This window comes from Corapipo altera, unplaced genomic scaffold, assembly GCF_003945725.1.
Source record: "Corapipo altera isolate COAL_440 unplaced genomic scaffold, ASM394572v1 308, whole genome shotgun sequence".
NCBI lineage: Eukaryota > Metazoa > Chordata > Aves > Passeriformes > Pipridae > Corapipo > Corapipo altera.
In genome coordinates this window covers 3,016,539-3,029,002 of record NW_020884925.1, presented here as the reverse complement: position 1 = coordinate 3,029,002, position 12,464 = coordinate 3,016,539, and the positions used below count along the sequence as shown (strand labels likewise).

General features: G+C 40.1%; 1 protein-coding gene across 4 annotated transcripts in view; it reads left to right on the top strand.

The window, feature by feature from the left end:
* TMEM266 (transmembrane protein 266) overlaps positions 1-12,464 on the top strand; it is a 59,516-nt gene that overhangs the window by 8,133 nt on the left and 38,919 nt on the right. For 3 of the 4 annotated variants that reach the window (XM_027657640.1, XM_027657639.1, XM_027657637.1), the window contains exons 5-6: positions 7,338-7,492; positions 12,036-12,109. In XM_027657640.1, coding sequence (XP_027513441.1) covers positions 7,338-7,492; positions 12,036-12,109 — 229 coding nt within the window. The remainder of the gene's footprint in view (positions 1-7,337; positions 7,493-12,035; positions 12,110-12,464) is intronic. The other variant, XM_027657638.1, reaches the window with a different exon arrangement.

Sequence of the window (12,464 nt, the reverse complement as noted above, 5' to 3'; positions counted from 1 at the left end):
TGCTGTGCACTGCTTAGACATTGCAGAGATGGCTGAGACACACATAGGAGAATTGAACTCATCCTGAAAATGTGCCTTGAATGCCAAGGAGCACACCTGGTGCACACCTCTAACATATCTGCAGCAAATTGGGTGATGCTCAGGTACAAAAGCACAACTTACAGCAGCAGAGTTGCCAGTTTGCTTTGTGTCTGTGAATTTACTGGGCAGGTTATGTCTACACTGGACTCAGTTTGCATGAAAAGAGTATGCAGACATTTCTTTAAGGAGACTAATCACCCAGACTTTTAAATGTTAACATGAGCTTTAAGTGCCACTCTTGATTTCTTTTTTTCCAGTCAAGTATTCTGTTTTCCAAAAACTATTTTCTCTCTTCTGCTTTTTGCATCAATGACCAATAAAAGTGGTGGAGAATAGCTGGAAAATTGCCAACCTGCAGAAAATGGTACATGTGCAGGGACAGGGAAACCTTCTCCTTCCCGTATTTTCCTGAAGTTCCAGTTAGGAGGTATCTGTCACAATCATTTATAAAGGAATTCACAGATAGTTGCACAACAAGCTGCATTTTAATGTTGTGTAACTATACAGATAGACAGTGAGCCTCTCTTGATGAAGATCTGTGTTTACTGGGGGTTGTGAATCGAGGGGGGAGAGATGTACACCAACTTTAAATTATTTGTTGTATTTGCTTTAAATTGCAGCTCTTGAGTTTTTATATATTAAAGAAGTTTGAAACATGATGGTGCTTTCAAAATATTGTGTTTTACATAAAAAGTGGTAAAGTTTGGGATTTCATGCAGTTAATGTGACTCATTTGACATTAGCTGTAAACAGTTGGAATTTAGTAATCATCTGTTCATAGCCTCAGATTTGTTTGGTATCAGCTAGAAAGTACATTAAACAGTAGGAATATCTGAAAAAAAGAAAAGTGCAGGGAGAGAGAGAGAAAGGAAGGGAAACCAAAACTGAACAGAGATTTACAGAGGTGCAGAATTAACACAGGGAAGAGTCGTGAGCTCTTCTTTTTAAATTGGTTGCAAGACTTTGCTGGTGAATATATTCACTCATCCTGGGAGAAAAAGATGTCTGTCCCTTCACTATCTTCTGTAACTGCACCGAGTAGATGCACTTATTTTGGTCTTCGTATTTATCTTTCAGATATTACTTTGATCTTGTTGAGGTATTTTACTTAAAGTTGCTTTAACTAAAAGAACTTGATCGAGTTCTTACATTTCTCTTGTTTTCTGCTTTTCTGGTCTTTATCTGGCAGCATAATAAGAAATAGTCCCTTTTTTCAAAAGTTCTGTGCACCTCGTGCAGATCCTGGAATGCACGATTTTGATACATGGTGAATAATGAGGTTTAAGCTCAAGATAAATTGCAAAGGTTTTGGAGGGCAGAAGTGTTTCACATAGCGAGCGAGCTCCTTGTATTTACAAAAGTGACTTGTAATTTATTTTTAGCTGCCAGTCATAGTCTGAATCCAGAAAGATGGTGCAAAATCCTAACATCAGGATAGAGTGAAATGAGGCTGTAGTGCTGATTTGTTCTTTGGGCAGTACTATATCACTGCTACTCTCAGTGCTGTGGTCCAAAACTGAGACCTGCACTGCAGCAGAAAATGAGCATTCAGCACCACAGAACGTGTGAGGTGCCCAGCTCTTCACTAGAGACTACATGAAATTTTGGGCTATGTTATGGGGACGTTCGGTGATTTAGAATTTTTAAACCTTTTAATTGTTTATCTTTGTAAGTTTTGTTTTCTAGAATAGCTCATTACTGTGTTTATCCTTGTACCTAAGTCCTTTGAGTGGTTTCCTCCAACATCTTATCAGTTGGTAGAGGGAGCACTGCTAGAATTAAGACAAAGAATTAATTTTCTAGCTCAGTGATTTTCAGACTTTTTTGCTTTGGAGATCTTGCTGTATTTTTCCAACAAACTTAATTTTCCCACATACTCTTTGTGGGTAGAATTGTAGTAATTGTAGCCCACAGACCACTGTTAGCAAAGTGCTTCACTGGAGACTGGGAATGAAGTGGATCTAATTTGTCTGGCTTGATACTGGAATTAATTGTCTGAGTTGGAGAAGATATGGCTTGGTGCAAAAATGGAAATATGGATAAGCAATGGGACAAGGGGAAAATGTGGAAAAGATGAATATTTGTCTGGAAGGCAAGACTGTAAAAAAAAAATCAGCTAAATACTGAGCAGCAGTATGAAAGCAAATCAGATCTTAGCATTGCTAAGGAAGAGGAGCAGAGAATAAAAGAGAGGTTGTTGTTGTTGTGCCTCTGTAGATATCCAGGTTTTGCCCACGTCGTGAACATGAGTGTAGTTCTGGTCCCTGTCAAAAAGGATATGGTAGATATAAAAGAACTGGAAAAGAATCAAAGGCAAACAGTGATCAAAGATGTGATACAACTTTCACTGGAGATGACTATGTAAACTAGGACTTCAGTCTGGAGAAGAGGAGGTTGATGTGAGATTTGATTGACATTACAAAGTCTGTGACACAGAGAGGTTAAAATAAGGTTAGACACCCACACTCCCCTCTCCCAGCACAGTCTCTAGGGTACATTAATAGATTGAGGCCCGGTTCCAAAGAAGCAAAAAGAGGTTGCTCTTTGCACAGGGCGCAGTAGATGCCTGGAGCTACTTTCTAAAGGCTGTGTGGCTGCTAATAACTCATCCCCCTAAGGGGAGGTTGGACAAGTTTGTGGAAGAGAAATTCATTGAAGGTTGCTAAGTGCAGTCTGAGAAAACACATCTATCTCAGGAAGTCACCAAATTGAAAATAGTTGGATGCTGTGAGAATGTTAAGGGGAAGTATTTATATGTTTGCTGTGTTCTTACTCATCTTGAGACATCTACTCATGGCCACTGTTGGAGACAGGATGCCAAGCCTTTGTTCTGGCTTAGTGCAGCTGTTCTTATGTTTCTTAAAGGTAGTTTTTCAGCCTGATGTGGATACTTCACTAAAGATTTTAGCATAAAAAGAAAAAGCCTAATAAGCAATCTTCAAGTGAGAGAAGTAATAGGCCAGGTAATCACAGGTTATCTGTGGGCAAATGGTGTGTTACACACCTATAAAGAAGGCACAAATGATCCTAGAAAGCATAAAGTGCTTCAAATAGAGCTGGGAAGCATTCATGTAATTAATTAAACCTATTCCAAAATATTATTTACTGCTCCAATAGTCTGTATTCACATGCAGAAGAGGCCACCAGGATAGTTACTGAGACTGAGTGTCTGTTCTACAAAAAGCTGGGCTTTAATTGAATTACATGAGTGGCTGCCATTACTGTGTGGAAATGCATCACAGACAAAATGCCAGCAAGGGAAGAGAACTAATCAAGCTAAAGAATAATGTTGGCACAAGAACAAGTGTGTGTAAACTGACCATGGGTGAGTTTAGGGAGAAAACTGAGGCAATCTTTCCTGCCCTTTTAGCAGCAGTTTCGCTGCAGTCTTACAAGAAGCGTTGTGGGGTTCGAAATAGTAAAAGTTTTAGGGAAAAAAAGATGAGGGTGTTCTCAGTAGTTAAACCAAGCTTGTAGGAGAAGTCTGGGAAAGGGGTGCAGAGCTCTGTCTGTTCCTTGGAGTGAGTTGCTCGAGGCCTCCAGCTCCTCTTGCCTGCTGTGAGGTTCTGCTGTCTGTGCTTCTCAGCCAGATTTTGTATTGTTATTTAGCCTTTCTGTGTTCCTGTCACTTCCTGACCATGGCCTTTCTGCTCTTCAGATAGTGATTTGGATGTCATCCATCCTTCTGTTGTCTGATCCTAGCCATCTTGTGAGATGCAAACACTTGCTGTTTTGCCAAAAGAAAAACAAAAAGACAGGGTAAGGTATAATGCAGATTTGGGGGTATTTGTTTACAAGGACAGAAAATAGAAACAATGACAGCTGTTAACAGCTTGAAGAAACTGTTTGTAGTGATTCCTTACCAAATAAATATGTTCAACCTTTCCCAGTTTTGCCTTATGTTCTTTTTTTCCAAGCTGTTTATTAATAAGACTAGCAGTGATGATGACAGATTGGTTTTGCACAAAGCCATGTGTGAAAGTATCTTTAAAAAGAATTACCCCTGGTAAAATTCCACTAAATATATTTTAATGTCTCAGAACAAAACTTTACAGCCCTGTGTCACCATCAACCATGAAATTCCTGTGCTAGTGCAGTTATTTAATTCATCCATTAATTGCAAGAAAGGTCAATAATATTCTTGTTTTAGAGATGAAGTAGCTGACATACCTGATGAACCTGTTTGAACTTTCACACAGGAAAGTTCTCCTAAGTCATACTTGTCTGTGGATTCAAGCAAACACAGTCAGGACACCAGGAGAATGTGTGCTTGTTCTCTGAACAAAATTGAGAACTATTTTATTGGTTTGAGGTTTTTTGATGGTTTGTGGGTTTTTTTGAGGATGGGGGAAATTGGTTTTTTTCTCATTTCTGTCTGAAGTGAGGGAAAAAGGTGTTTTACTTGTCTGTGGCTAGTGTGTAACCTCATAAATTTATGAAGAGCTCTGGTGGTTTTTTTTGAAAAGTCTGTGTAGCAACATTTCTAATCTGAGCTTTAAATTTAAGTGCAGCTTTGCAGGGTCACAGGTGAAATGGCCAGAATTTGGAAGGTGAGTTTAAACCCACACTAATTCTAGTAGGGATCTGTTTTTCTCCAAACCTGGATTTTTCATCTGTGGAATGGATGAGCCCTTCCACCTCAGAAGGGAGAAATTACTACTACTCTACTAAACAGGTTACAGGGTTGAAGAGATGAGGAGATTTGGGTATTAGGAGTCAGTGTGGTTAGCAGGTCATCAGGTTTATCTAAAATATATTTCTAGTTGGATTATAGTTCCTTTTGTTATTTATGTCCATCCTATACAAGAGGTAAGAAGTAAATATAAAAAATAAATAATTAAAAAAACCCCAGCAACCCAAGACAAGATCAGGACTGGACTGGACAGGAGTGTAGAAGTAACAGGGAAGAGAAGTAACAGGAGTTAGAAGTAGCTAAAGCAGCACCCAGGAAAAAAACCACACAGGGCCCCCTTTAGAGTGAAATATGGGTGTAACCACACAGATGAGCTGCCATTGACCTCTTAAGGTGATTGCTTTTTGCAGTTGTAACCTCACAGTTTCATTCAGGAGCTTTTTAGAATCAATGTTATTAATACTGAATGATAACACTGAACAAAGAGATTAACTCTGTGTGCTTTAGGATTCTGTAAGTAATTAATAGTTTGAGTAATGATTATCATGGCTGTATGTAATTGTTTATGTAATAAACTTTTGGTTTATTTTTACTGGTACAGTTTGTATATTTGAAAATCTTGACTGTGTAGAGCTTTTAAAGGATTGTGCTTGGGCCCTCTACTGATCATTCTGAGAATAGGAAAAGCTGCCCTGCAACATTAAAATGCTGGATAACGGGACTTTTGGAATAGGGAAGATAAATGTAAGTGGAGAATCAAACTAAAGTTTGTTCTGTTTAAACAGGGCCATGCCCCCTCGTTGTTTTAGAAAATCTAAAAAAAAAAACCCCAAGCCCAAGCCCAAAATCGTAGTTGCATTAAAAACAAGTTGACCTATTTTGAGGTGATGTAAAATAAAATCCGTTAAAAGATCAAATTGGAAAAAAGGCCCTATCCCAATGCCTTTTTTATTTTGCCTTATGTTTTAAAACTACCTGTTTAAAACATAGTGCATTCTGTATTCAGGCTTGAGGCATAACAAAGTTTAACCTAAGGGCAAGTTCCTGATAGTAACACTTGTCAAATCTCTGAAGTTTTAAGAGTCAGTCGAGGAGGTCTTTCACAGTCAGGTAATCAGGCAATCTGACGGCAAGTGTTGATGTGCTTAATTCTGAGAAGCTGCTTGAAAGTGTCAAGTCTCTGAGCACTGCTTGGCATCACTTTCTCCCCCATCTCTGAGTGTGGGTACATCAGGGAACATTTTGTGATGTTTTTCCAAGTGTTTGATTATAACAGGAGTTATTGAGTCTAGAGCTGTTTATTTGGAATTGATCAGTACCATCATATCTTCTGTACCAATGGTTTCTGTGTACTGTCATTCTAGTTCGGTGGGATTACTGCACCACACTTGTGTGCTTGCAGCTTTTTAAGCCTAGTCAATAAATCATGTCAGCTTTTCATTACCTAAAGTGTATTTACAGTGCTTGGAAAATCTGAAGTGTCAGGCAATAGCCCACCAGAACTTCCTGAGGTGAGCCAGGACAGGAACACTGAGAGCACTCTGATGAGAAATTATATGTATCAAAGTGAAACTGGAGGGGTGTGGGGGTGGTTTAGGAGGAAAAAAGTATCAGGATGGGCTTTATGCTTCTGAAGTCCATGCTACTGGTATTGTCATTACCAATACTTTCAAAAGAAAAAAAAATAATTATTTTTTAGCAGCCCCCTTGTAATTTTGTATCTGTGTTAGTGCAACCTTTACAGATCCATCAACCTCCGTCCAGAGTTCTGGTCCTCGGAACCTCCTCCTAACTACATCCTGCCTAAACCTTACTTTTCCTCTAAAACAAGGTGATGTCATCTAAACTAGGTTTGGGAGCAGTCCCTGGTGCATGTTGTCCCCAAAACTGTGTTACCCCAAACTCCAGGAAAGTAATTTTTGGCCTGATCCACGAACAGAGTGGTGAGAGTTAGACAAATAGGCAAGTGAGAGAGCCTTGATCAGAGGTTTGACACTTAGCCAGGTGTGTGCCTTTGCTGCTGCAGGTGTAGCTATGGAATCATTCTTTGGTGTTTTCCAGATTCCTATTGCTCCTTTCCACGATGTCGTGGACTGATTGTTGCAAACCAACTTTGGCAGCCCTTGTCAGATCCGTCTCATAGCAGAGCAGGGATAAAGGTGAACGACCATAAAATTCAACAACAGAGAAATTCTTAAAAAAACCCATCACTGACTTATGAATAGCAGAGCCCTGCTGTGCCTTGGTGCTCACAGAGAAGGGAATGCAGCGTGTCTGTCCGAGTGAGAGCACATGGAAACTGGGCAGACAGGAAGAAAGTAGAAATGTGTGTGTGATAATTAGGGCTGCATCACTCCATGCATTGAAGGCACTTGAACACCAGTGCACTGCAGAGCTGGGGAGACACACAAAATCCCCAGGGGAAAGGGGTTTTTTTATGCGTTTTTCTTGGTCAGGAAACCAGTGAAAGTGAATTTTGCAAAGTCTTTGTGCATTATTGCTGAGTGTATCCATAACAGCAGAACTTGTAATTTTGAGTTCACTGCTCTTTAGCTCTTTTCCTTTTTCACTTCTTCTTCTTTTCTTTTCTTTTCTTGTTTTTCCCTTAATTTTATTTCTTTAGATCTAACTGGCTAAAACCGTGCTGTGGGAGACGAGCAGCTGTCTGGCAGGTATTTTTGCTCAGTGCAAGTCTCAACAGTTTCCTGGTAGCCTGTGTAGTATTGGTGGTGATTCTTCTGACTCTGGAACTCCTAATAGATATAAAGCTTCTCCAGTGTGAGTAGGAGGATTTATATTTTTTTTCTTTTTTATTTTTTTTCTTTTTCTTTTTTTTTTTAATTTTGATAAAATGAAGGCTTAACTTGCTGGGAGGTTTTTGAAGGGGGGAGGATGGTGGGGATTTTTTTTTTCCTACCATTTAAATTATTACTAGGTTAGGTAAGAAATGTGTTTTTGTGGAACCCTGGTACAGTGAAGTCAGTCTCTTCCTTATTTTGCTGACCAAATTCAGGTCAGCTAACAAATTTCAGTATAAGACAAATTTTCAAAGGCTACAATGCAGAGGTTCACATGTGCTGTCATTAGTACTTGAAAAGGTCTGTCTTTTACAGACATGCTACATATGCACAGAAAAAAACCCTGTGCCTCGTTAATCTCTGATGCTTATCACATGTGGGTAGACAGAAGTGATGAACATACCAGGTGTTTTGGTGCTACTTCTATTATTAATTTACTTCTGCTGAGGTGGATAGGAATTGAAATTACAGTTTTCTAGCTTGTAATGCACTGAAATGATACAGATTTTCCTTCTACTTTGCTGATACACTGTGAGTCAAATAATAGATTATAAATGGAGTTTTGCTTTATCTGAATTCACTCTACGCAGGTTCCACAGTGGAAATTTTAATGCTTCTGTTTTGCTTCCTAATTCATCTTCTTTTTTCCCCTTCTGCTCTTTTCCTCCATTCCACCTCTTTTTTCTTTTTTTTTTTCCCTTTTTTCTTTTATGATACAAAGTTGACATGAACACAAATACCAGCTACACTTTTGCCTCTGCTAAATGTTGAGGAGCAGCCTCTCCCATCTCCATACAATCTCAGATGTGCTGAAATGGCAACTGGGGTTCAGACAATCCCTTAGATGCAAGAACACGTAGCACAAAAGAGTCGTGGCCTGGTATCTTCTTCCATGGCAACTTTAAACTGAACAAACCAAATTTTTATTCTGTTGAAGTCCTTTTACTGTTGTGATTTGTCAATTGATTGTAGTGGAGCAAAGACTTAGATATTGCAATTGTATTAAGATTATTTTAGGGGACTTTGTTGATAATGCAGCCATTTCATACACTCTGTGAGATGAATAAGTGGCTGAGCTGTCACCCCACACTGTTGCTCACCATTCACACCTGTCTGTCTGTGCTACACACACTGTTCTGACATGTTCTGTTCCAGTTGTTATTTTCCATAGTCTCTGGTCACTTCCCATTTTGGATGAGGAAGCCCAGCATTTGGACAAGTCTGCTGCTTTCAAAAAAGTCAGGAATGCTAATTATGGGTGTAAGTCTTTAAGAAATGAATGAGGAAGAGGCTTTCAACAATATTTATTGAGATGTCACATCTTTCTGTTGATGTAGGAATTGTCACTCCCTCAGAGAGTTTAAAAATTGTTGATTTCTCATAGAGTTTTGGCAGTTTTGGACACTCTCCTCTGGAAGCACCTGTTTTCTTACCGTTTATTTTCTGAAGCATTTTCTGAAGAAGGCTTTATTTTAGGACTCATTCCTCCTCTATGTGTCTGGTGCATGTGACACTCTTAAAAGCTCTGCAGCTTACACCTTGTGCATGAGCTGTAGGTGTTTGGCTGGGCCAGGTGACTTCCTTGTTCAAAGGTGGCCCCTGCCTGTGTGGATTTTCTCAGCACCTGAGGAAGGATCCATTCCACTTGTGTTGCTGCTTTACATTTTAACTAACAAATCTTCCCATCAGGCCTTTTGTCTTTGCCTTGTTTCAATACCTTCTATCTTGTTTTAAATCAGATAAAGGCTGTCTTGGTGGGGCTGATATTATAAGTATTGCAGTTGTGCCATATGCCATATGTGTCGCTTACATTAAGGTTTTGAAAAGCCATTAGCCCATAATTATGTTTTTCAGAAATGTAATTACAGTTTTAAAGGATTCCTTGTTCTATATAAAATCAACCAATACATTAGGGTATGTCACAGCACATCACTGCCAATTTTGTTTGTAATGGCAACTGCTAATCCACATTATAGACTGTAATTCTTTAGGAAGCCTCCCTTTATTAAAAAAGAAATGCAACAAAAGAAACCCTGGTGTTTTCTTTAGCTGTGACATTTTTAGAGCATCATTTTCCTCCATGGTTTCAGTGCAATCTTTGATTGCACAATGCACAAAGCTGCCAGTTTCAGAGATGGACACCACATTTGCAAACTGTGGGTCACACACATGAAAAGTGCAGAGACCTTATAGGGTATTTTATCACAAAGCATATTCATACCAGAATTAGAAACCTCAGAAAGCAGGGGACACATAATAGGTCTTATTTATTATAAGTCTCTGTCCTACAATCTGCTTTTTAAGTTTTATCTTCAAAGCTGCTCACAAGCATTAACAAAATAACATCTCAACAGCTCGTGATGTTCTGCAAATGCAGAAATAGATGCGTATTAACTCACTTGCACCTCATTAAAAAAAGAAAAAAAAGAGGATTGTGGCAGTTTCCAACCCTAACACCTCAGAAGGGGAAAGCAACTCAGGAAATGATCTTATATTGCCCTCCTCCTGCAATGAGCTGCAGCAGGTGGATCTGTAACAGGCATCAGGCCTCCCTGAAGGGCCTGAAACTGAGAAGCTCCACTCCTGTCAGTTTGGTTGCTGGATCTGGGCCCTGGCTGAGTCCATGCAGAGCTGCCAAAGGAAACACAGGTGCTGGTGCAGTAGTGCCTCAGAAAGAGGGGCTTCAGGGCTCCCAACTCCCTGCTCTGGGTGTCTGCCAGGAACCACCCTCAGGAACAGCCACTGAAAGCAGGTGCTGGTAGTACAAGCTTCTGTGATGGTCACTTAGGGTTTGTCAGGGTGTATCCTTCATCCCTCACCTCTGGATATACGTTTTGAGGAGATGTGAAAGTGAGGGAAAGGGGGAGGAGGTGAACTGAGTTTGGCTGTACTCTGCATTTTATATTGATTTATTCTTTATCCTTCTTCATGACTAAAAAGCACCTGGATTTGCGTTCACTTCTTCCCTATAGCACCAGACAAGGAAAATGTGAAGCAAAGCAAAACTTTTTGGCTTCTAGCTTTTAGGGGGAAAAAAAAGAAGTTCAGCAAATGTGAAACTGTGTTCCAGATTAAAGTAAAAGCTGAATAGCTTAGGTGCTTTGCCTCAGACTGAATCCCAGTGATGTACCCAAACCACCACAGAGCAGGAATGAGCACCTCTTGGAGAAGCCCCTTCTGGTTTTGTAACTTTTCACAGCATTTTTTAAAGAGAGTGTTTTGGAAGAGGCAGATATCCAGATTCCGTGTATGGGCTGCTGATTCAATTCCTGTACAAAAGCTGCTTGTTTGGAAGGCTTTTTCAGGTTTACTGTTTTACTGGCAATTTAATTGCGCCCTGTCTGGCAGGACGTACAGCACAGTTAGTGCTCAGTTAGTGTGGCGTCAGAAACGGGTTTTCTCCCCAAATTCTGGTTGCTGTATCTTTTTTTTCCACTGGGGGGCAGCTGGAACCTTGTAGGTCAGTCGACACTGCTGGAAAAACAGCATCCAAACGGCTTCCACTACCTTGGGAAAGTTAAATATATTATATTTTGCCCATTTGTTTCATCAAGTAGTTCCTGTGCTGCACCACAGCAAACATTCTCTCATCGAGCCCCAGCAGAGCCTCAGCAGTGAGAGTTCCAGTGGCAGCCCATACTCACAGTTTTATTTGTATCCTGATTTCCTCCTACATCCCTCTCCTCTGCTTCCCATTTTAATCGATTTTGATTTAAAAATAAAATGCTTTATTTAGCGTGTCCCCTATGTGTTCCTGGGACACAACCCACAGCCTTGCATCTCTGTGCACACAGCCATCGACTGCCTTACCCTCGGCTGTCACACAGTCATTCTTTGGCACTGCAGACCACACAGGCTGGGTTGGTCTGTCTGCTGTGGAGATGGTAGACTCACAAATACCCTGAAGTAAGGAGAGGATGTTTTCATTCCCTTATTCCAGACTTGAGAGTAGGAGTTGCCAGCAGTTCAGATACAGGACCCTGTCAGCTTTCTGCGCTTTTCTGTCAGCCTGAAATGTATTTGGAGCCCATTCTGAGCACTAGTTTTTAAGCACCTGTTCCAGACAAATACTGATCATCTGAGCTGAATTGTCAAAGATTGAATACAAGGAGTAATGTGGCGATAGTGGAGCATTCTGTTTCCGTACTGAATCCTAACTCTGGATTTTTAGGTGTACAGGATTTAGTCACACATCCCGAGCTAAAGCAGCGCGTGGGGTGAGAGCATGGACAGGTGACAGAGCACCCAGGGCCTGAGTGTGTCCTTGCTTACCAGCAGAGTTACCTGTAAATGCTCCAGTGAAGAGCTGCTGCAGCTGCCAACGAGCTGCCTGAATTAGGGTGAGCAGCTGGCAGGGCTGGAGTTCCATGTCCCATTGCATCCCATCCTCCTTCTGGTACTTCCATTACAAAATTTAAGAAAGCAGACTTTACCATGTGTAAGTTGTGGAAGTTCTAATTATATTAAACCTGAGTTGCACTTTGCTACTATAATGACCCTTCGTTGTATTGTGTTAATTGCAGTTTCAAGTGCTTCACAGTTTGCAGGAGTAATTCACTGGATCAGCCTAGTCATCCTCTCTGTTTTCTTTTCAGAGGTATGTATAACCAAAGTTTTTCACCACATACAGAACTTCAAAGTATTTTTATGTTGTCAGTGGAATTAGCAAGAGTTTTAACAGTAATTTGACTGTAAATAAATGTAGCATGGTGTGTTTTAAGAAAAAAAAAACAAAATAATGTACTGTTGCTGTTCCTATGCAACAAACTAAAAAATGCAATGTAGATTAGCACTGTTTGTCATTTGCCTGGAATTGGTAAGGAAATGTGGAAGATACTGTCTTACAAATTATAATTGGAAAGTTGCAGAAAGAAATAATTATCTCAGAATCACTAGAGGCACTGGACAGGACTAGTTTCATCTGTTTGTTATCAGTGTCACTGGGTGTAAGG